This window comes from Nicotiana tomentosiformis, chromosome 4, assembly GCF_000390325.3.
Source record: "Nicotiana tomentosiformis chromosome 4, ASM39032v3, whole genome shotgun sequence".
Classification (NCBI taxonomy): Eukaryota; Viridiplantae; Streptophyta; class Magnoliopsida; order Solanales; family Solanaceae; genus Nicotiana; species Nicotiana tomentosiformis.
The window spans coordinates 34,802,269-34,827,688 of NC_090815.1; the positions used below are offsets into that span (position 1 = coordinate 34,802,269).

The window sequence follows — 25,420 nt, forward strand, 5'->3', positions numbered from 1 at the left end:
CCCGAGACCTCTGATAAAAAGAAATATTTACTATTCTACTACAATTCCATTCCCTAAGAAGGATATCGAACCCTAGAGAGATCTGTGTTCAAGAATACTTATGTTAGTAGTCCTTTAATTTGTCTCTTAACACTCCCTGAAGTCCCACTAGATTTCTCTATCACTGCTTTTAGTGCTTCTTGTATTGAGCTTATAGAATATTGCAGTTGATCATCATTAATACTGTTCGAGTCTTCTTGATCTCCATGTGTTACGAATAACACATTTTTAACACGTCCACCAAGTGTTGTTATTTCAGCTTTTAATGTTCTTAGCCTTAAAGATTTCAAAGTCTTGATAAGGTCAGGCAAAAGATCAGACCTATCTTCACAGCACAATGAAGCCTTGATCACAAAGTTTCCTTCTTCGTCAGACGAATAATTATCAACTGTTAGTTCGTCCATCTCAGTTGGGACTGGATTTGTATCAGTTATTTGTGACGTTTGTCTCTTGAGCTCCTTCACATGTTGTATTACCTCAGCTAGCAATGATGCTTTATCCGTCTGGAATAACAAAAAAAATAAAAGATGCCTCCAATGAAAACTATGAACATGGTACATATATATATATATATATATATATATATATATATATATATATAGAGAGAGAGAGAGAGAGAGAATGTCAAAGAAATTATTAAATAAATATGTCATATGTTAAAACCACTTTATGTGACGTGATTCGGAATACCATTGTCAGGCTATCTAGTTTTCAATTTGAATTGGGCATAGAATCTTCTGATTTTCGAAATAAAATTTATATATTTAGAAAGATAGTACCATAAGTCACAATAATTAATAATTTAATATATTTAAAAACGAATACGAAAAAAATTATTTGAGCCTCCAAATAGTAATTGCATCACGTTAAGTTGAATGAAGAGTAAAAATACATGTGATCTCCCTAATACTTTGAACTTTTAGTTGAGCTGGTTAAATAATTCTAACAACATTCATCATGCATGATTTTTATAAAATAAAATAAAAAATGAAAACATGAGATTTGTCATAAATGGTAGTTTTGGTAGAGTGATAATTGAAGATTAATTGGTAAATTGGTTTCTTGGAAGTCTAGTTTGAAGTTTTCAAGAACTTCTCCAAACACTAATAAAATAACAGCATTCAAGTAAAAGACAGATTTTGGTTTAGTCAAACTAAATATAGAGAATTTTTTCAAAGAGCAGACAAACTACAGATAGTTACCCAAATTAACATGAATAACTAAACTAAACCAAAAAGTTTTACAATTTGGATAGAATCGATTGCTTGTGGACTTGTGGCCTAGAAATACAAATTTAATTGCTTAATATATTAATAAGTACAATTATTAGGTTAAATACCTATCCAGATTAGTATCTTGGAGGATCTAAAACTTTAAATTAAAAACAAAAAGAAAATTTATTTATAAATAAATGAGCAAACAATACTCCCTCCATTTCCATTTGGATGAGATAGTTTGACTCGGCACAGAGTTAAGAAGAAAAAAAAAACTTTAAAACTTGTGGTCAGAAAAGCTTAAGGGGTAAAAGCTTTGTGGGATCATGATATTTGTGTGGTTATAAAAGCTTCTCATCAAGGGTAAAATGAAGAGTTTAAAGTTAAATTATTTTCAATTGTAGAAATGTGTCATTATTTTTGAAACGGACAAATAAAGTAAGTGTGTCATCTAAAATGAAAGAGAGGGAGTATTAACTAAGCAAATAAGTGTTGCGGAAGATCGTGGGTTAACTAGCATACAATCACACACAAAGCAAATAAAGAAGAAAAATCAACACAACGATTTAATGAGGTTCGGCTGAGCCTAATCCTCGGGGCAGAAGCAGAGAAAGTTTTCCCCTATGAATGAGAAAAAAAACACAATACAATCTATAGAATCCCCAATTACAACTCATATATATATATATCCCAAATAGTCTCAACCCTATAAGAGAAAGGTTTTTCAGTTTGACAAGGACTATATGTTTTCCTTTCCCAAATCTATTAGAACAATGAGTTTTCCTAAACCGGGATTATGAGTTTTCTAAAAATATAATAAAACAATTCAAGCCACAAAATAACAAATCTTCCCCTTGGCTTGAATGCTTTTCATTAACAGGAACAACGTCTCTCTACTTTGCCCTCAGCCCTTGCGAGGGCTCTACCCATTGCCGCACACATCAACCAAGTCTAGGCAACGTCTAAACTTGTTAAGAGACTCAATATCTTCAGCCATAGCACTAATCTGTCGATTTGGTTCTGTTCCCGAAATAGCTTTGGATAGCTATAACACTCAAACGCATCAACGGTTCCTACAACCGCCAAAGCAAATCCCACATGATTCGTATATCTAAGAAGATTCTCATCAACTACGTTTGCAAACCTTTGCGGTCGGTTGATCACTCTCTTCTCTCTGCCTGTTGCAATGCTATATGATTGTTGCGCATGTGCATCAACATTATCATATCGATCAATGTTTTGCACCTCTTCCACTTCCTCTCCTTTAGAACTACTGGGCTGAGCTAGTGGAGATTCAATTTCTAGCTCTATGCGGTCACTGACACCATGATCTATTTCTGCTATTGCCTTCTCCCTCTGACTGTCTAGTGAGGCAGATTCATTGAATGTTACATCCTTAATGATAATTAGCCCCGGAGTCTTTTGATCTGTGCACCATAACCTATAACCTTTCACTCCAGTTGTATACCCTAGAAATATACACTTCTTTTCCCTCGGCTCAATTTTTCCATCCCTCACATGAGCATAAGCAGGACAACTAAATTTTCTTAAATTTGAATAATCAGCAGGCGAACCAGACCATATCTTCAAAGAAGTTTTGAACTCAATAGCTGTGGATGGAAATCTGTTGACCAAATAACAAGTTGTATTGATTGCTTCAGCCCAAAAATCCTTGCTAACACATGAGCGTGAAAGCATGCTTCGTGCCCTATCACAAAGCGTTCTGTTCATACATTCTGCAATACCATTTTGTTGTGGTGTTCCAACACAAGTGCGGTGTCTCACTATGCCCTCTCTGTTGTAGAAATTATCGAACTCAGAATTGTAAAATTTCAACCCATTGTCAGTTCGAAGACGCTTAACTTTTCTTTCCGTCTACCTCTCAACTATCGTCTTCCATTTAACAAATGTTGGAAATGCCTCATCTTTTATTTTCAGAAAATACACCCACACCATCCTTAAGTAATATTAATCAAAGTCATAAAATACCTGGAAACACTCTTAGATGGAACTCTGTTTGGACCCCACAAGTCTGAATGTATATAATCTAACTTGTCTCTTGTCTTGTGCTCGACCTTCTTGCTGAATATTACCCTTGTCTGTTTACCAAACACAATGCTCACAAAAATTCAAAACTTGATTTTTGAACCTATTCAGCAAATTCTACTTACTCAACAAAGACGATCCCTTATCACTCATATGACCAAGTCAAAAGTGCCATAACTGAGACTGATTCAGATCACTTTTGTCAGAAGCTACAACACTTTCCCCTTCAACTATACTGGCCTGGAGATGATATAATTTAGAATGCAGTTTACCCTTCATGAGTACCATATAGCTTTTACATGTTTTAAGTATTCCATTCTCGGGGTAAAATTTATACCCTTCATCATCCAAAATTGAAAGAGAAATCAAACCTCTCTTAATCCGAGGAACATGCCAACACTCAATATTTCTGATAATTCCATCGAACATTCTCAATTTGATGTTACCTACCCCCTCTACTGGTAATGGATTATCATCTCCCATGTGTCACACCTCCTTTTTTCACGGGGAATGGTGCCAAAGGAGTTTTTCCAATTTAAGTGACATTAATCGAAATGGGATTATTTATTAGATTCAGAGCCGCCACTTAAGATAATTTCTGGTGTCTCAAGTCACCGGTTTATTTAAAATCCCAAATCGAGAAAATTTGATTCTATTTTACGGTCCGCGAACACAGAAGACCGGGTAAGAAATTCTGTTAACCCGAGAGAAGGTGTGAGGCACTCTCGGATTCCGTGGTTTTAGCATGGTTGCTTTAATCATACCTGGCTTAATTAAATTATTTAATTACTCATTTTAGAACCTATGTACATTTACCTTTTTACCGCTTTTAATTGCTTGATTATTCATAATTATGAAATTATCTTGAAACGAATCATGCGTACATATATTCGTTTTGTTTGGTAGGTTAAGAATCATGCCGCGCATGCGTGTACACAATTACTAACGCTTTATTATTATCAAGATTGTTTGGCCAAAGTCGCGCGAACGCGTACCTTGATTTCTTTTGGGAATCATAATTATGTCACGCAAACGTGTACACAATCATGATAATAGATTAAGTGACTAAAGTATTCTATGAATTAAGAATTATTTTTCCTAAAAAAAAGAAGTTTTGATATTATTGTGAAGCTAAAGTTATGGACGAGAAAGGTGATGTAATTTAGCTATGAATTATTGACGAGTGAATTACACGTGTGAATTATTACTTCGAAACCGGAAGTAATTTATTTGGCTCAATGAATTCATAATACCTACAGTTCATAATACCTTCACGCAGTAAATTATTACTAAATTCATAATTTGTTTAGTAATTTATTACTAAAGTTAACAAATCATAATACCTACAGATTTTATTTTAGACTAAAGTAGCTAAATACTCCAACTAGCGTCACGTTAATACTTAATGAATTCAAAAAAAAAAAAAAAATCATCCCAAACAAATCTACTGCATGACATAAAAAAAAAGAAACTAACTAATGACCTAAATTATCAAATAAAGCCAACACCCAATATTTAATTTAATATATTTAACCAGTCAAAAGTTTTTAGTTCCTTCTTTCTCAACAGTAGCTATCCAAGACCAAAATGTCATATAATTTAATAACTGTACAATGGAACTTATTACCCCATATTTATTCTTCTATGGTTGACACTACAAACATTATGAGACTTGTGAAACAAAATAAATTTTAACTTCACGCCTTATCTTTAAACAATTCCAATATCCAAATTCACATGCTAATCGCAATAACAAACACCAAAATACATGGAAAATGGCCAGTAACAGGTAAAACGATGAATTCGAAATAAGAGTTAATAAAGTGAGTTAGAAGACATATAGTAATTTTGAAATCCTTTAAATTATCTTCAAGCCTACAATTCTAGAGAAAATAGTACAAAATTCTCATCATTGATTTCTTTAGCTTACGAAACCGGCCAGGAGCGAACATTTGCTTCTTCTTTCAACAAAATTTTACATCACACTAATTTAAGTAAAGATATAAGAAAGAAAAGAAAACAGACGAGGGGAGTGCAGTAAAAGGCATCAATGAGATCTCGACATGAACTCTCAAATTTGAGATGAATAAACTAGAATAAAAAGTACCATATTACTGCATACAACTCAGACATTTAAACCATAAGAAATTTACAATGAATACTACTAAAAATGAGAATCCAGACTATCCTTGAAAGCAGAATTTTTCTTTCAATAATACAAGGAATATCCGCAAATACAACTCCAACGTCCCAACAATTTCAATTCGAACGAAGATGCAACAAGAATCCGAAGATTGCTAACCACAAAATAAGCTTGATCAGCAACCACAAACCCAACGGAGAACTCAGATATATTCGTGGGTGCTTAGCTCTTTTTTCCAAATCTCCCCCCCTCTCTTCCTCCTTTTTTTTTCTTTTTATAGGGAATAATATTAGTAGTATTTTTTTTTTCCTCTCATTTGGAGTGGGGGAACGTAGTTCATATATTGTGTGTGCAGATGGAGATGTGAGGGAGTGGGGTGAGATGTGAGGGAAGTTGGGGGAAGTGGGAAAGTTGGGAATTGGGTAAGATCTCTTTTTTTTTTAATTAAAAATATGTTATTTTATTTACTTCTTTTATTTAAAGAAAAGGTAAGGTAAAATACATAAATAAAAATATGAACCCACTTCTTTTAGACTAAGAAAAATATAAGAAAATTAAATATTTGCATATAATTTAAATAATACTAAGAAAAGATACCATATCATACTTATTTGAATTCTAATTAAAAGAAACCAAATATTTTTTGTAAATTTTCTTTTCTCTTGTAAATAGAAATAAACTTAGACCCTAAGAATGTGAATATATTTTTTTTTAGTTTTTAATATTTATTTTTTCCAATAAAACCTATTAAGAGTAAGATAAAAGTTTAAAATATTAAGATTAGACCTAAAAGAAATATTTTATACTAAAATAGTATCGAATTTGGGTGCGGTCAAAAATTAGGTGTTCACAGCATGTCCCTCTTTGCTTGGAAACATGAAGAGTTTTCAGGCAAAGAAAATGAACAATGTGACTGATTTTTGACCTCACTATTATTTAAAAGGGAAAAGAAGTTAAAAGAAAAAGATGTACCGAGCCTTGATTTTAGGCAGCCTACATATCCCGGGTTATAAGGGAATCAGGTCACGTGTAGTTCAAGTGGAAGAAGAGTGATGGAGTATGCTTAGATGGAGAATCGAGCGAAGTTCCGTTGAGGTTCCGGTCCGCGGTCCCTACTATTACAGGAAAATGAATAGAAAATTACATACTCTTGAAGTCTAAGAGTTATAAAATTCCTATCTAAAAGTCGTCTGGAGTCTAGTCTTGATTCTTGAGTTGCTTATCCCATTGACTTTAGACTGAAACTTGATGCTCTCGATGTAACAAACTATGAAATATTCTCCGAGGCTTGATTCTCGATCAGATGACGAGAAGATGGATCTTGAGACCCTATGTCTTAGCATGCATTATGTCAAAGCTGGTTCGGCTGGTATTGAGATCAAACGTTCCACTTTCTCTGGCGAGAGATGGAATCTTATTTTTTTGCACATCCAATCCGTACTTTGCAAAAATAACCTGCAAATCATCAGAAACAAACAAAACGAACAAAAAAAATTTTCTGCCCCAGTTTGCTCTAGGAAATTTTTGTGAGTTATTGAAAATTCATTAAACTATATTTGCTATTGCAGAATAAAGAATTGAAAAAAAAAACGTAACCTATGTTAATAAAAAGGAAGGCAACCAGGGGATGTAGTACCCTATGTTGACAATAAGATGAGGCTCGTGGCACTTTGAGATGCTACTAGGGAATGTCGTACCCTATGTTGGCAGAAAGTAAGGCAGCCAGGGGATGTAGTACCCTATTTGGCAATAAGGTGAGGCTCTTGGCACTCTGGGATGCTACTAGGGAATGTCATACCCTATGTTGGCAGAAAGTAATGCAGACAAGGGATGTAGTACCCTGTGTTGGAAATAAGATGAGGCTCATGGCGTTCTGAGATGCTACTAGGGAATGTTGTACCCTATGTTGGCAAAAAGTAATGCATCCAGGGGATGTAGTACCCTGTGTTGGTGATAAGATGAGGTTCGTGGCTCTCTGAGATGCTACTAGGGAATGTCGTATCCTATGTTGGCACTAAAATGCAACCAGGGGATGTAGTACCCTGTGTTTGGCAGTAAGATGAGGCTCGTGGCTCTCTGAGATGCTACTAGGGAATGTCGTACCCTATGTTAGCAATAAAAAATGCAACCAGGGGATGTAGTACCCTATATTGAAGATAGGGTATTGATTCCCTATAATGAAACTAAAAATAACATGATTACATGTATTAGGAGAAAATCAAGGATTTGAGAACTTCACTTGGTGGTGTTCGTCTTTTCACGAACTGTTTCCTAAAATTGTTATGTTCCTGTTCTAAGCAAAGAAAGATTTGTTAGTTTTAAAATGGTGGTCGGTTTATGGCCTTGATTTCTTGGGCGACTTGACCTTGCGTCTATTACACTTGTTAGAAAAACTGACTCCGTCGATGATTGTACAAGTTGCATGGAGATTCTGTCTTTTCTTTCTGGAGATCTTCTTTCTCAACATCAAAACCTAACCATTTTGCGCCTATCACCATTTGTGTTCATGGTGCAAACAACCTTGCTTCCCAAAAATCTTTTAACTGAGTAACTTTTGTTGACCCTTGGAACATTATTTAGTCCTTCCAGCCTTTTTCTCGTCAAGGAAAATCGCAGATGGCTTTATGCCTTTTCCTATACGGTTTATGCCCAACAATCTTTGCTTTATATAACGGGGAAACTATAACCAATTTTGCGGCCTTTTCTTTGCTTTGCTTTGACAAGATTATACTGAAAGGGACTCAAAAAAAGTAATGCGAAAGAAAACAAGAAGGTGACCTAATAGATATTACAACTTAATCAAGAAGTGTCCCTTTCAGAAGAAAAAATAAGAAAGGACTTATCTAGAGGAAATATGCTGACTTCAATGAACATGACATGCACTTTGGACTGGATGCCTGATTCGTTTGAACCGTCTAATTCTCGAAATCTGTTGTAAACTTCACTTTGAAGCTGAGTTCTTTGTCTTAACCATGCTTGTGCTAAGATATATGAAGACCTAAATCGATCAATGATGCCCTTTGTGGGCTTTCACCAATTGACCTCTCTCATTTGTCTTTCTCTCAACTCACCATTGCCTTATAATGCCCGTGAGGGTTGTCACCAATAAGACTCTCTCATTTATTTTTCTCTCTTTACAATGACTGAGGCATCACCCGTAGTATACTGACTTAGCATTCTCGAAAGTTGATCAGAAGGTCTTAGCAGGGAAAGGTAAAAAGAAATATTCAATTGAATTACAATTTTGGACCCATTTTGATGGAACAACCATCGAAAATAAAATAAAACCATGCCCCAGTTTATTTGAATACTAGGTACATGTGGATTTTTATTTTGGTGTGACCGAACCCCAGAGTGAGGCTGCCTACGTATCCTTTCGGAATCAGGTCGAACGTAGTTCAATGAACATGAACTTGTTTTGATGGTTTTTTTTTTTTTTTTTTAAAGTACATTGGTTCCAAAAGAGGGGAAAACAAAGAAATATAAACAAGGCTTCAAAGGGATAACTAGGGTTGACCAGTGTTTGGGTAGCGAGAATGATAGCCTTTCGTCATCCCAACCTGAGAATGCTAAATATAAGAATGCCCCAACATAGCCATGTCATACATAGTATCTCTTGACCGCATCTGCGTTGACGGATATATCAGTCACCTTTCCTTCTATATCTACTAAATGTAGAGCTCCTTTTGACAATACTTTCTTGACGAGGTAAGGACCTTGCCAATTCGGTGCGAACTTTCCTTTTGCTTCTTCCTGGTGCGGAAAGATACGTTTCAAAACAAGTTGTCCTACCTCGAATTTTCTTGGGCGCACTTTCTTATTGTAAGCGCGTGCCATTCTTTGTTGGTATAACTGACCAAAACAAACTGCCGCCAAATGCTTTTCATCAATCAAATTCAACTGTTCCAATCGGGACTTCACCCATTCAGTGTCCTCAATCCCTGCTTCAACAATGATTCGGAGAGAGGGAATCTCAATTTCAGCAGGTATGACCGCTTCAGTTCCATAAACCAATAAGTAGGGCATTGCGCCAACTGATGTACAGACAGTTGTCCGGTATCCCAAAAGAGCAAAAGGTAGTTTCTCATGCCATTGTCTAGACCCTTGGATCATCTTCCTAAGAATCTTCTTGATGTTCTTATTTGCAGCTTCAACAGCTCCATTAGCTTTGGGACGGTAAGGAGTAGAATTGCGATGCTCAATTTTAAATTGTTCACATACCTCCTTCATCAGATGACTATTCAAATTAGCAACATTATCTGTAATAATGGTTTTTGGAATACCGAAACGACAGATAATGTTGGAGTGAACAAAGTCTACTACTGCTTTCTTGGTAACTGCTTTCAATGTAATAGCTTTCACCCATTTGGTGAAGTAATCAATTGCAACCAAGATGAATCTGTGCCCATTTGAAGCTTTTGGCTCGATTGGGCCAATGGCGCCCATTCCCCAAGCAACAAAAGGCCAAGGAGCCGACATAGGATACAACTCTGAAGGAGGCGAGTGAATCAAATCACTGTGAATCTGACACTGGTGGCACTTGCGAACAAAACAAAAGCAATCTCGTTCCATAGTAAGCCAATAATATCCTGCCCGAAGGATTTTCTTTGCTAGAACATATCCATTCATGTGCGGACCACAAACTCCCGAATGCACCTTATTCATAATCATTTCAGCTTCTTTGGCATCTACACATCTCAACAAATTCAAATCCAGAGTTCTTTTGTATAGGATTTCCCCACTCAAAAAGAAACCATTAGAGAGTCGCCTAATAGTTCTCTTTTGATCCCTATTAGCATGTTCCGGATATTCTCTTGTTTTCAGAAACTGCTTAATATCACGATACCATGGTTCACCATCTGGTTCTACTTCAATTGTATTGCAATAACCATGTTGATCCCGAATTTGAATTTCTAATGGGTCAATGTGAGTATTACCCGGATATGGAAGCATTGAGGCCAGGGTGGCCAAGGCATCAGCTAATTCATTGTGAAACCTGGGAATGTACCTGAATTCGATGGACTTGAACCTTTTGCTAAGATCCTCCACACATTGTCTATATGGAATGAGCTTGATGTCTCGAGTCTCCCAATCACCTTGAGCCTGCCGAATAAGCAAATCTTAATCTCCCATCACCAACAATTCATGCACATTTAGGTTTATTGCCATGTTCAGACCCATGATGCAAGCTTCATATTCTGCTGTGTTGTTTGTACAGAAAAAACGAAGTCGCGCTGTGGCAGGGTAATGTTGCCCAGTAGGTGATACCAGAATTGTCCCAATCCCTACGCCTTTGATGTTGACAGCCCCATCAAAGTATAGTTTCCAAATTTGACTGTCATCTTGGACTACTTCTTCAACTAAATTAGCCTCTTCATCTGGGAAATATGTGTTCAAAGACTCATACTCATCATCAACCGGGTTTTCTGCCAGATGATCAGCCAAAGCTTGTGCCTTCATGGCAGTGCGAGTGACATAAACAATATCAAACTCTGTGAGCAAGATTTGCCATTTTGCTAATTTGCCAGTTGGCATCGGCTTCTGAAAGATGTACTTCAGGGGATCCATTCGGGATATGAGGTAAGTTGTATAGGCCAAAAGATAATGCCTAAGCTTCTGGGCGACCCAGGTTAAAGCGCAACATGTTCTTTCCAAAAGAGTGTATTTGGCCTCATAAGTGGTGAACTTTTTGCTCAAATAATATATTGCTTGTTCCCTTTTGCCTGTGGCATCATGTTGACCCAGAACACAACCAAAGGAACTATCCATTACTGACAGATATAAAAACAGAGGCCTATCAGGTTCCGGCGGGACCAAAACAGGGGGATTTGACAAATATTCCTTGATCTTATCAAAAGCTTCTTGGCACTCATCTGTCCACTTGATAGCGGCGTTCTTTTTCAACAACTTAAAAATAGGCTCACATGTGGTTGTAAGCTGCGAGATGAACCTGCTAATGTAATTCAACCTCCCGAGTAAACTCATGACTTCTGTTTTGTTCTTCGGGGGAGGCAGCTCTCGAATGGTCTTTATCTTGGAGGGATCTAACTCAATGCCTCTTCGACTAACTATAAAACCCAAAAGCTTCCCAGAAGGAACTCCAAATGCACATTTGGCTGGATTGAGTTTGAGATTGTACCTTCGTAGCCTTTCAAAGAACCTTTTCAAGTCTTGCACATGGTAAGCTTGTGTTCTCGACTTAATGATCACATCATCAACGTACACTTCAATCTCTTTATGCATCATGTCATGGAATATGGTAGTCATGGCTCTCATGTAAGTTGCCCCTGCATTCTTTAAACCGAATGGCATGACCCTATAACAATAAGTTCCCCATGGAGTTGTGAAGGCGGTCTTTTCTGCATCTTCTTTATCCATTAGAATTTGGTGATATCCGGCATAACAATCCACAAAAGATTGGATTTCATGTTTAGCACAATTATCAACAAGGATATGAGTGTTGGGTAAGGGAAAGTTGTCCTTTGGACTTGCTTTGTTTAAATCCCTGTAGTCAACACAAACTCTGATTTTCCCATCCTTCTTTGGCACTGGCACAACATTTGCTAACCATGTAGTGTATCGAACGACCCTGATCACATTTGCACTTAGTTGCTTCGTGATTTCTTCTTTAATCTTATCACTCATGTCTGTCTTAAACTTCCTTTGTTTTTGCTGGATTGGTGCAAAATTAGAATGTGTGGGAAGCTTATGGACCACTAGATCGGCACTCAAACCCGGCATGTCATCATACGACCAAGCAATGACTCTGTACTCGAACAAAACTTGAATTATGGCATCTCTCGTCTTTTGTTCAGTATGAATGCTTATTTTTGTTTCTCTGGTTTCTTCAGGGCTTCCCAGGTTAATTGCCTCAGTTTCATTTAAGTTAGGCTTAGGCTTATTCTCAAATTGATCCAATTGCCTTTTCATTTCTCTAAAAGCCTCATCTTCGTCATACTCAACTTCTTGATTCATTATTTCGAGATTAGACAGCTTTTTAGGATCTGGGCATGAATTCCGCATGCATGTCATATTTTTAAAGCCAGCATTATCGAAACTGAAAATGATAAAAAAAAATAACAAAAATTAGGGAAATAAAAAGATAGAATTTTACTACGAAAATGGAACTTCATTTCATTGAATTTGAAAGGATAGAAGGGTTAACATCATAGCAAAGCAATTAAACTAAAATATCTGGATTACAACCCTTAAAATAATCCAAATACAGAAAAAACAACAAAACAGGCTACCAAGACTCCTTCCTGATGGGAAGAGGAGTTGCTTCCCAGTTGCTGAGCGAGGTATCTGGACCAATCAGTTGAACACTTGCACGGCTAGGGCCCTCCCCAACTTGAACCATATTGATCTCATAGAACATCTCCTTGAGACCCTGGCAAACTCCGTCAATGTCATCCTGAGTAGAAGGATTTTGGACTTCTTCAAATTGTGGCTTGACAAAAGAGTAGGCAATGTGAGGGATTGGTTTGGACAGATTCCAACCATTCTTTTTGCGGGCCTTGGCTCTGTCTATGTCAGCTGATGTTGGTTTAAAGCCCAAGCCAAAGGTATTTTTCTTCGAAAATGGAGCAATGGGGTTCACAATTCCTTGCAGAGAGGATCCCAATCCTTTTCCTGGTTCATAGCCGTTCCTCAACATCAGCGAAGCTACCATCATAGATGTGGCTGAAAGACGGGGATACAGAATTGGTTTTCCTTCTTCCACTTGGTCCACCTCAATCACCTCAAATGCTTGATATATGATGGATTCACATCCTTCGTTGGCCTCTATATATGGAATGGACGGGTCTTTATAGACGGATGAGTCGTCCTCCCCATGAACAATAATTTCTTGCCCGTCACACTCAAATTTGACCATTTGATGTAGGGTGGATGGTACAGCTCTGGCCATATGGATCCACGGCCTTCCCAAAAGAAAATTATAGGAAGTTTCCATATCTAACACTTGAAAGACAATGTTAAAATCAACCGGGCCGATTGTCATGGTGAGTTCGATTTCCCCAATAGTGTCTCTTTTTGAACCATCAAAAGCTCTGATGCTGACATTACTGGTTCGAATTCTGTTATTGTCGATGTTCAGCTGTTGTAGAGTAGAAAGAGGACACACATCTACACTTGAGCCTCCGTCAATCATGACTCCTTTTACGTAGTGCCCTTCACATTTGACCATAAGATGCAAAGCTCTATTGTGGCCATACCCTTCCTCAGGCAAATCATCATCGCTGAAAGTAATTCTATTTACTTCAAAGAATCTTTCAGCCATTTTTTCTAGCTGATTCACCGTTGTCTTTTCTGAGACATATGCCTCGTTTAGAGTTTTGATCAACACACGACGATGCTCTTCTGAATGCAAAAGCAGAGATAACAAAGATATCTGAGCAGGAGTTTTCCTTAGTTGGTCAATGATTGAGTAGTCTTGCAATTTCATCTTCTTAAAGAATTCCTCCGCTTCTTTTTCTGCAACGGGTTCTTTCACTGGCAAGTGACTTTCCCTGGCTTGCTTAGCTTTTCTCAATTCCTCTGGTGAATAACACCTTCCAGAGCGGGTCAAGCCCCCTATTTCACCTGTTTCTTCAACTATCTCTTTTCCTTTGTATGTCATGACAGTCTTGTTATAATTCCAGGGAATAGCTTTTGTGTTTGTCACTAGGAGTTGGGCAACAGGTCGAATCATGACTGGCTCTGTTATATTCCTCAAACCATTATTCGGAATGATCTTTTGAATGCCTCCGGGGATGTAAAGTTTTGGCCCACCCAATTGAACCTCAACCTTTTTTTTTGCTTCCAGGAACATAGAGAATCGTTTTTTCAGAACATGCCAAGTTCAAACTAGAATTCGCACCTTTTACCATCAATGGTGCCAATTGCGGCGGGCTTACTATCACTTTTGGTTCTGGCCCTATGGTTCTAAAAACCACCTCTGTCTTGCCAGACTGCTTATAATCCCGATCATCACAAATCATCCCAATAAAATGTGTATTATCATGAGTTGGGAGCGAATTGTTTGTGATATTAGGAGTATCCTCATTGTTTGTTACCACAATTGCCTTTGCTTCAATCAAATTTTCAATGGCTTTCTTTAATGTCCAACAGTTTTCAGTACTATGCCCTTGGGTGTTAGAGTGATACTCACATCTTGCATTTGAGTCAAAACCTTTTGAATTTGGATTCACATAACGCGGCATAATAGGTTCAATCAACTTCAACTGCATCAACTTTCGAAATAGGCATGTATGCGATTATCCAATTGGGGTGAACTCTTTCTTTGGCTCCTGTTCTCTCACATATTCTTGTCGGGGATGAGGATTATATGGTGCCTGAAAATTCGGTCGGAGTTAACGGGAGCCTTGTGGAATCGGTGCCCGCCATTGTTGGTGATTGGGAGGCCTAGCATAAGCCTGAGCATTAAACACTGTGTATTGTTGCAGGGGAACTGAGTATCGGGGACCTTGAGGCGGATAATAATGTTGAAGAGAATTGGATAGTCCTTGTTGGAATTGCACGTAAGAAGGAGATATTCCTCTTTGAACTCCCCCGAACCCAGATGCCATCATGGATCCTTCCTCCTTCTTTTTCCGATTTCCGAAATTGCCTGACCCGCTTTGTATTGCTTGTGTGGTTGCCTTAAGGGCTGCCTGACTCACAATTTTGCCTGACTTCATGCCATTCTCAACTATTTCACCAATCTTAATCGCCTCAGCAAAAGGTTTACCAATGGCGGCCAACATGTAATGGAGGTAATCTGAATCCTGAGCTTGGAGAAAATAGTCAATCATTTCTGCCTCTTTCATTGGTGGTTTGACCCTAGCAGCCTGCTCTCTCCACTTGATTGCATATTCTCTGAAGCTTTCTGTTGGTTTCTTCTTTATGTTGACGAGAGAGGAGCGGTCTGGCACTATATCAATATTGTACTGAAACTGTTGGACAAAATCTTGAGCTATGTCATTCCAAACGTGCCAGTGAGAGATGTCTTGATCTATGAACCACTCTGAAGCAATTCCTGTCAAACTTTCCCCAAAATAAGCCATGAGCAATTCTTCTTTGCCTCCCGCTCCCCTTAGTTGGTTACAATACCTCTTCAAATGGGCAACGGGATCACCATGCCCATCATACTTGTCAAACTTGGGGGTCTTGAAGCCGGGTGGCAAATGAACATGGGGAAACATGCATAGATCATTAAACGAAACACTCTTGTGGCCCCCCAAACCCTGTATGTTTCTCATGGTTTGTTCCAAGCTCTTCATTTTTCTGGTCATTTCCTCTTGTTCTATATTCTTTTCGGGCTTTTCGATCTCAATTGGGAACACGTTATGAGGAGTGTGCTTGTATGAATCTGGAACCTTTAAAGTCAGTTCTGGAGAGTAATGTTGGGCATCATGAGCATCCAGCTGTGGATCATTATTGGACTTTTGAGTAAGAGCCGGTTGAGGGACAGTGAAAGTATGGACAATGGGTATAGTAGGTGGGTCATTTCTGAGGGGTGCGATTGAAGGACGTGGAATGGAGGTACTGGGGATAGTGGGAAGGTTAAAGCTCGGACTAAATCCAGGTTGGTACAATGGGTTACTTGTTATAGATATAGGCACTTGAGTGGTAACTGACACATTATGAAGATTGTCCGAAGGCCCTATGGGTAATGAAGGCGGTGCTTGTCCATTCACCCAGGCTTGGTATATCTCTGCCAATTGTTGCTTCAACACTCTTACTTCTCCAACCAGTCCTGAACCTTGTTCAACCAATTGTCCATGGACATCATCATTATCTGACTCATTCTCACTGTTGTTTGCCATTCTACTTTTTCCTTTTGATCTCGTGTTGTAAGGGTGAGTCGCCAGTTTAAACCACAAACCAACCACCTCAGTTTTACTTTATCTTTGAAAATGACAAACAACAAACGTGTTAGAGTTAGGCATTTTGCAGACATTAATCACACATTATATGTTATGCACCTAATGCCATTTTCATTTCTAAAATGATCTTGGAAGGCTTTATGTTTCATCCCGGCTTATTGATTTATTGGTTTATTTTCATCTTGAATTTAACGGGGGGTTTTTTTTTTTTTTATCATTTTTTGTTTTAGATTAATTATGGTTATGATCGCATCCAATGAGGATTGCCTACGTATCATGACGCCGCATGAATCAGACCATTACGTAGTTCAGGGGAAAACAATAATAGTTTTTTTTTTTTTAACAAAACGAAATAATACAATAACAGAAAGGACATTACATTAAAAATGACTTACCAAACTCTGACAAGACTAAAAGACATCGATTTTAAAGATTCAACAATGACTCAAACTAAAACATAACTACTACATAAAAAGTTCTAACAACTACGACTATAATTCAACTCCACAATCTTCTGGCTTTCAAACACTGGAACATCTGCTCATGGTGGGGCTTGCCCTGGTTGACCCCCTAATGTATGGTACATCCTTTCTAACTCTGCTGCAAGATGACGGGCAAAAGTAGGTGCATGCTCCAAAAACTTCTCATAATCAATCCCTTGGCAGTTCACATAACTTTGAGCGGTATAAATAGCCAAATTATGAACTTGCTCTTTGAAGTACTGGAAATTCTGGTCTCGTTCTTGTAACTGCTGCTGGCGAGTGGTGGCTATCTCCCTTATATGGACCTCACGATCTAAGGCTGACTCCAACTGAGCCCGAAGTCTAGCCTGCTCGAGTCTCGCCTGAGCAATCTCCCTATCAAAATCTGCATGCTGGTATTCTCTATTGTACCTTCTCATTTCTTCCAACTGTGCATGGAGCTGAGCTTCTGAACGTACCCAATAGGCCTTCTCTCTCTCGAATTGAGCCCTCTTTTCTTCAAATTGTGTTACTTGGCGATCCTTACTTGATTAGGCCTTCTCATTTAGCTGTACGATCTTTTCATTGGCTTTGTCCAACGACTTTTCAGTCTTTGCCAAGAGGGAGTCATAATCTTGCACTTTTTCCATCAGATTGGCAATGGTTCTCTGGTCTTTCCAACTTCTCACTAGCACATCAGAGGCTTTCTTCATCTGTTGAAGTTGAGCATGAAGGGCTTCATTTTTGCAGATCAGACTCTTCTTTTCCCCTTCGGCTTCTTGTTCTTGCAAGTCTTTCTCAAAATTGAGGTTTCTCAGCCTTTCTTCTAAGACATGAATAGTTGTTTTGTATCCCTTTTCCCGTTCACCCCAAACCAACCGTTCTTGGATTTTATCATCAAAGGCTTGAACATGCGGCCTTTTTGTGGGCCTTTTGGGCTCTGGCACATCATCCACGTGAGACCTCTTCCCAAATCATATAGCATAACCCGGATCTACCTCACTTCTCGCAGGATCTGGCACCTGAGTATCATATTTCAAGTAGCAACAACCATTCCAAATTTGCTGGATTAAAGCCTCGGGGAGTGGGGCTTCGTGGTGTAGCTCAATAACTTGCACACTCAAATCTTTATCCTTAGGTACTACTTGGTACCTTCCTAGCTGTCTTAGAACTCTATGTGGCGCATACGGCTGGACACTTCTCAAACCCAACAACAACAAATAACTTTTTAGGGCTGACATGTGTATCACCTCTCTTAGCTGGAGCCATCCCAAAGTCTACTCAATTTGACTTGCATTTAAAGATCTTAGGTGGGATATCCAGGCTTCCACCCCTTCTGGAGAGTTGTAATCTTTTACTCTTTCTTCGTAACTCTCAATGAAATTGTCCTTGTTCGGACCATAGCTCATGAACTTGGGGTGATGTCGGAGATGCTCAATCAACCACATTTGTAACAAAATATTGCACCCTTCGAAGAATTTTGCCCCGGACTTGCACAAAGTCAACGCCCGATAAATGTCTGATAGAATGATCGGGGTAAGAGTGTGATGTTCTTTGGTAGTGAGGACCTGTACAACCCTGGCTATGCGGGTATCAATTGTCCGCTCCTTGTTTGGGAAGACCATAATTCCCAAAAACGCCATTATGAAGGCGAAGCGACGATGAATCTGCCATGTGTCTTTGTTTTGCTTGTTGTTAAGGCCCTTTTCATGCATTTCAAACCCATTTGGCTGCCCGAACCTAGAGTACAGGAAGTAGAAAGAACAACACCCTTCGACTACGTTGGTCTTTCTAATTTGCTTACTGATGTTCAGAAGATCGAATAATCTGTGTACAGAAAGAGCCCTCGGGAATATGAGCTCCTGGTTTCTCAAATCCCTGCCAAATCCGGAATATCCAGCTATCTCTTCTAAAGTGGGAGTTAGCTCAAAATCAGAGAAGCGAAAAACATTGTGAACAGGGTCCCAAAAAGTCACTAGTGCCTCAATCAAATCGTCCCGTGGTTTAATTTTCATAATATCTGTGAGGGCTCCTAGGTGCTTGGTGACCCATTTCTGACCATCTTCTCCTAAATCATACCACCACATCTGAAGCTGAAGTGGAGCCTCGTCTACAACTGTGAACTGTGTGTTCTAGACAGTGCTCATTTTGTACCTGTGGGTGGTTAAGGTTAGGGTTGACACTAGTCTCAAGAGACAGAACCAATGCACTCCTTTTGCAAACAATCTTTTGTAAATAACTCAATTTTAAGAAAAATCAACGAAAAGGGGGGCTATTTTTGCAATTGTGACCGAAGAAAGGGTGGCTATTTTTGCAACTATGGCCCCTTCTTACTTTCAAGGATAGCTTTAGGGCCGGGGGAAGGGCATTATGGTAAAAGTTATTCCCAATTGACAGACACGTCCGTTCTTGCGAGAACAGCCCTTCAACAATTTTGAAGATGTTCTAAGGCTATTCCGACAGGAACGATTTGGGATTAACCGAAGCTGGATCTGATTATTTGTTTTTTGATTAAAAAAAAACACTAGACACATTTTTTTTTTATAGTTATTTTATAAAAATGGGGTCGAACCCTATGAAGGTTGCCTACGTATCTCACATCCGGTGAGAATCAGACCCGCGTAGTTCGTAAATATTTCAGGAATAGGATGACTTTTGTTTTTTGAAAAATTCAGGCTTTTTTTTGGGGGGGGGGGGGTAAATACTGAGATTTTCGAAAATCGGGTAAATTTTATCCCTCATATTTTCTTCTTTCTGGTTTTCCCTCAATATTTTTATATTTTTATTTTATTTTAGAAACCGGTCAACATGCACAAACCAAATCAAACATAATGCACAAGTAGCACATAAGGTGCATCAGGATGGTCTTGTAATTTCGGGTACACCTGTCCTAGACGGACCCAACCCCTGTGTTGAGTCCCCAAAGTCAAATGCACATGATGCAAACAAACGTTCGTACTAGGGATCCGGCATGAGGCTATGTTATTCTAGGTTTAAATCCTAAGGGGAGTGTTTTAGACCTGGCTTACCCAAGCGGACAGCTTGAGCCGAGGTGGGGGTAACGTACCGGGAGCACGAAAGTCTACCCGGCCTAGTTACTGACCCAGCCTCATTCTAATTGGTATGACTTCTAACAGAAAAGTGGGCCATGCGCACGTGTGCACCATAAATTCAGAAGACTCAGAAGGGAGGCGTAAGAAGACAATTTAATACAGTTCAAATAATATCAAAGCGGTAAATAAGCGACAATTAGTACATTAGACTCAAAAATACATTAATAATATCATATCAATAAAGCCAAGTATAAATCATCTTATAAGCTCGAATTCTGAACCCCGAACTAGAAGTTCTGGGATCTTGTCCCCAGCAGAGTCGCCAGAGCTGTCACACCTCCTTTTTTCATGGGGAATGGTGCCAAAGGAGTTTTTTCAATTTAAGTGACATTAATCGAAATGGGATTATTTATTAGATTCAGAGCCGCCACTTAAGATAATTTCTGGTGTCCCAAGTCACCGGTTTATTTAAAATCCCAAATCAAGTTCTGTTTTACGGTCCGCGAACACAGAAGACCGGGTAAGGAATTCTGTTAACCCGAGAGAAGGTGTGAGGCACTCTCGGATTCCGTGGTTTTAGCATGGTCGCTTTAATCATACCTGGCTTAATTAAATTATTTAATTACTCATTTTAGAACCTATGTACATTTATCTTTTTACCGCTTTTAATTGCTTGATTATTCATAATTATGAAATTATCTTGAAACGAATCATGCGTACATATATTCGTTTTGTTTGGTAGGTTAAGAATCATGCCGCGCATGCGTGTACACAATTACTAACGCTTTATTATTATCAAGATTGTTTGGCCAAAGTCGCGCGAACGCATACCTTGATTTCTTTTGGAAATCATAATTATGTCACGCGAACGTGTACACAATCATGATAATAGATTAAGTACCTAAAGTATTCTATGAATTAAGAATTATTTTTCCTAAAAAAAAAGAAGTTTTGATATTATTGTGAAGCTAAAGTTATGGACGAGAAAGGTGATGTAATTTAGCTATGAATTATTGACGAGTGAATTACACGTGTGAATTATTACTTCGAAACCGGAAGTAATTTATTTGGCCCAATGAATTCATAATACCTACAGTTCATAATACCTTCACGCAGTAAATTATTACTAAATTCATAATTTGTTTAGTAATTTATTGCTAAAGTTAACAAATCATAATACCTACAGATTTTGTTTTAGACTAAAGTAGCTAAATACTCCACCTAGCGTCACGTTAATACTTAATGAATTCAAAAAAAAAAAAAAAAAAAATCATCCCAAACAAATCTACTGCATGACATAAAAAAAAAGAAACTAACTAATGACCTAAATTATCAAATAAAGCCAACACCTAATATTTAATTTAATATAATTAACCAGTCAAAAGTTTTTAGTTCCTTCTTTCTCAACAGTAGCTATCCAAGACCAAAATGTCATACAATTTAATAACTGTACAATGGAACTTATTACCCCATATTTATTCTTCTATGGTTGACGCTACAAACATTATGAGACTTGTGAAACAAAATAAATTTTAACTTCACGCCTTATCTTTAAACAATTCAAACATCCAAATTCACACGCTAATCGCAATAACAAACACCAAAATACATGGAAAAAGGCCAGTAACAGGTAAGAGTTAATAAAGTGAGGTAGAAGACATATAGTAATTTTGAAATCCTTTAAATTATCTTCAAGCCTACAATTCTAGAGAAAATGGTACAAAATTCTCATCATTGATTTCTTTAGCTTACGAAACCGGCCAGGAGCGAACATTTGCTTCTTCTTTTAACAAAATTTTACATCACACTAATTTAAGCAAAGATATAAGACAGAAAAGAAAACAGACGAGGGGAGTGTAGTAAAAGGCATCAATGAGATCTCGACATGAACTCTCAAATTTGAGATGAATAAACTAGAATAAAAAGTACCATATTACTGCATACAACTCAGACATTTAAACCATAAAAAATTTATAATGAATACTACTAAAAATGAGAATCCAGACTAACCTTGAAAGCAGAATTTTTCTTTCAATAATACAAGGAATATCCGCAAATACAACTCCAACGTCCCAACAATTTCAATTCGAACGAAGATGCAACAAGAATCCGAAGATTGCTAACCACAAAATAAGCTTGATCAGCAACCACAAACCCAACCGAGAACTCATATATATTCATGGGTGCTTAGCTCTTTTTTCCAAATCTCCCCCCTCTCTTCCTCCTTTTTTTTTCTTTTTATAGGGAATAATATTAGTAGTATTTTTTTTTCCCTCTCATTTGGAGTGGGGGAACGTGGTTCATATATTGTGTGTGCAGATGGAGATGTGAGGGAGTGGGGTGAGATGTGAGGGAAGTTGGGGGAAGTGGGAAAGTTGGGAATTGGGTAAGATCTCTTTTTTTTTTTATTTATTAAAAATATGTTATTTTATTTACTTCTTTTATTTAAAGAAAAGGTAAGGTAAAATACATAAATAAAAATATGAACCCACTTCTTTTAGACTAAGAAAAATATAAAAAAATTAAATATTTGCATATAATTTAAATAATACTAAGAAAAGATACCATATCATACTTATTTGAATTCTAATTAAAAGAAACCAAATATTTTTTGTAAATTTTCTTTTCTCTTGTAAATAGAAATAAACTTAGACCCTAAGAATGTGAATATATTTTTTTTTAGTTTTTAATATTTATTTTTTCAAATAAAACCTATTAAGAGTAAGATAAAAGTTTAAAATATTAAGATTAGACCTAAAAGAAATATTTTACACTAAAATAGTATCGAATTTGGGTGAGGTCAAAAATTAGGTGTTCACACCATGTAGACGGTCCCACTCATTTTCTTGTAAGTTGCAAACCAATTCTTGTGTAGACACATGTGAAAAGTAACACCAGAATCAAGAACCCAAGAATTCTACCCATGACTAGAACTCACAGCACAAACTTCCCCTACATAGTCACTATCATCCGAATTATTGCCAGTGTCAACCATATTCGCCGAATTATCTATTTCCTGCTTCCCTATTTTCTCCTTCAGCTTAGGACAACCTCTCTTGTAGTGGCCTTGCTCCCCGCACTCATCACAGTTTTGCTTCCTTGCTCTAGACTTTGATCTGGCTGTTGACTTTTTCTTATTAAAGTCCTTTTGTTGTGTTCTTCCTCTAATCACAAGACTTTCGCCCTCAATTTTGTTGTCTGAAAAGCTCCTTTTCAACTCTTTAAATTTTAGTGCATTACTAACATCTTCTAGTGAAATATTATCTTTCCCATATAGCAGCGTATCGGTAAAAGTATCATAAGACGGTGGTAAAGAACATAATACAATCAAGGCTTGATCCTCACTCTCAATTTGATATCCACGTTCTTCACATGCATTATAATTGAATTAAACTCATCAAGGTAAGTTTTAATAGGATTAACTTCGTTCATACAAAGATTGTATAACCTTTTTTTCAAGTAGAGGCGGTTTGTTAGCGATTTCTTAGAATACAGATCTACCAGCTTCTTCCATGTTGTTGCTTCAGAAGTTTCTTCAGCAATTTTCCGAAACGCTATCTGTAACGCTCATGAAAATCGCACTCAAAGCCCTCTCCTTCAGGTGTGCCTTCTTTGTCTCTGTCAACTTAGGAAAATCCTCATTAATTGCCTTACATAACCCTTGTAACACCAGGGATGATTTCATCCTAATCTTCCATAGACTGAAACTAGAACCTTCGTCAAATTTCTCTACTTAGTAACTTTGTTGAAGATGATGAACACATCTTAACCCTAGATTATATGTAGAAACCCGAACTTTGCTCTGATACCAATTATTGCGGAAGATCGTAGGTTAACTAGCACACAATCACACACAAAGCAAATAGAGAAGAAAAAATCAACACAAAAATTTAACGAGATTCGGCTAAGCCTAATCCTCGTGGCAGAAGCAGAGAAAGAGTTTTTCACTATGAATGAAAAAAAAAAAGCACAATACAATCTATAGAATCCTCAACTACAATCCCTATATATAGATCCCAAATAGTCTCAAACCTATAAGAGAAAGGTTTTCCAATTTGACAAGGGCTATAGGTTTTCCTTTCCCGAATCTATTAGGACAACGAATTTTCCTAAACCTATAGGGATTAAGGGTTTTCTAAGAATATAAGGAAATAATTCAAACCACAAAATAACAATAAGTTTGTAGGGATGAGAATGAAATAACATGCAACATTAATTTGGCTTAACTTACTTTTGTAGTGCTGGGAAGAAGGCTTCGGAGTTTAGCAAGATGATTATTAATTCTTTCTCTACGTCTCCTTTCAGCTTCAATGTGGCTTTTTGAGGCAGCAAGAACTTTGACATCCATTATTTCTTGAGCACTCACTTTCTGCAGCTCATCTTGGAGACCAAAAGGAGATGATCTTCTGTTGAATAAACCTCCATAAGGTGATGGTACTGGTGGAAAAAGATTAAATGGATCGTGGTAATGAACTTGGTTGCTCGGAAAGTGAAGAGTATTGAAGCTTTGAGGGACAGTCCATGGGAGAAGTGGAGACATTTCTGGGAACATAAATCCTCCTGATATATTTCCAGCTTCATCCATATATGTATATATGATTGTTGATCAAGTAGTTTTTCTTGGAAACCCTGATTAAGAATATCTAAAGGTTTTAGGACAATTTTCTTCATCTTATCACACATGTATAACATAGAGCCTACTTTATATATATATATATATATATATATATATATATATATATATATATATATATCATTTAATTTATTTTATACTAACAGTTACAGTACTATTAGCCAATATAGATGAGAAGAGCTTAATTAACAAAAGTTTCCGAATGATAACTACGTGCAATCATATCCAGAAACGATGAAATTAATAACATGAAAAATAAAATATGTTACCTGCTATAAGTGTAAAATATCTTTGTATTGTTATATATATAAAAGTTAAATCATTGATCCTGTATATATACCTTTATGAGTTGAAGTGTATGTTTTCATCTACCGCTACAAAACAAGTTTGAAGTTGAAGAACTTTAGGCTTGTTCGACAATCCTCTCTCTTCTTTTTACACAAAGTCGAAAAGTAAGAATAATAAAGAGAAGGCCGGGGATCAAAAACTTGGATTCTACTTCCTTTGTGGTAAAAAGGGGAGTGTAAGAGTTCAAGGAAAGAGAAAAAGACAGACCTTTGCTTTGATGTGTGATATCTAAGGGTTTTGATAATTTATTGGCCTTGTGTGCCTTCCACTTGTTCTTCTCTTTCTAATTTGGTTGTTGGTGAAATGTTGGATAGCAATGGAATGACCTTATTTATCCACTTATCCTGGCATCGACTAATTAAGCCCTTTTCTCTAACTTTTCAATATCTTTGTGCTTTAATTTGTTGGCACTCCCTCCGTTTCAATTTAGATGAGGTAGTTTGACTCGGCACGAAATTTAAGAAAAAGAAAAAGATTTTTAAAACTTGTGGTCTTAAAAGCTTAAGGGTTAAAAGTTTTGTGGGGTCATGATATTTGTGTGGTTATATAAGCTTCTCAATAAAGAGTTTAAAGCTGAATTATTTTCAAATTTAAAAATGTGTCATTTATTTTAGA

The 25,420-nt window shown here is 37.3% G+C and overlaps 1 protein-coding gene across 1 annotated transcript; it reads right to left on the reverse strand.

Moving 5' to 3' along the window:
• On the reverse strand, window positions 1-25,083 carry LOC104113139 (transcription factor bHLH30). Its single transcript, XM_009623240.4, has 3 exons — window positions 24,798-25,083; window positions 24,056-24,453; window positions 1-542 (listed from the first exon to the last, which is right to left on the reverse strand). The coding sequence occupies exons 2-3, from the start codon at window positions 24,407-24,409 to the stop codon at window positions 99-101; spliced, it is 798 nt and encodes a 265-aa protein (XP_009621535.1). The 5' UTR covers window positions 24,410-24,453; window positions 24,798-25,083; the 3' UTR covers window positions 1-98.
• Window positions 25,084-25,420: the final 337 nt, after the last annotated feature.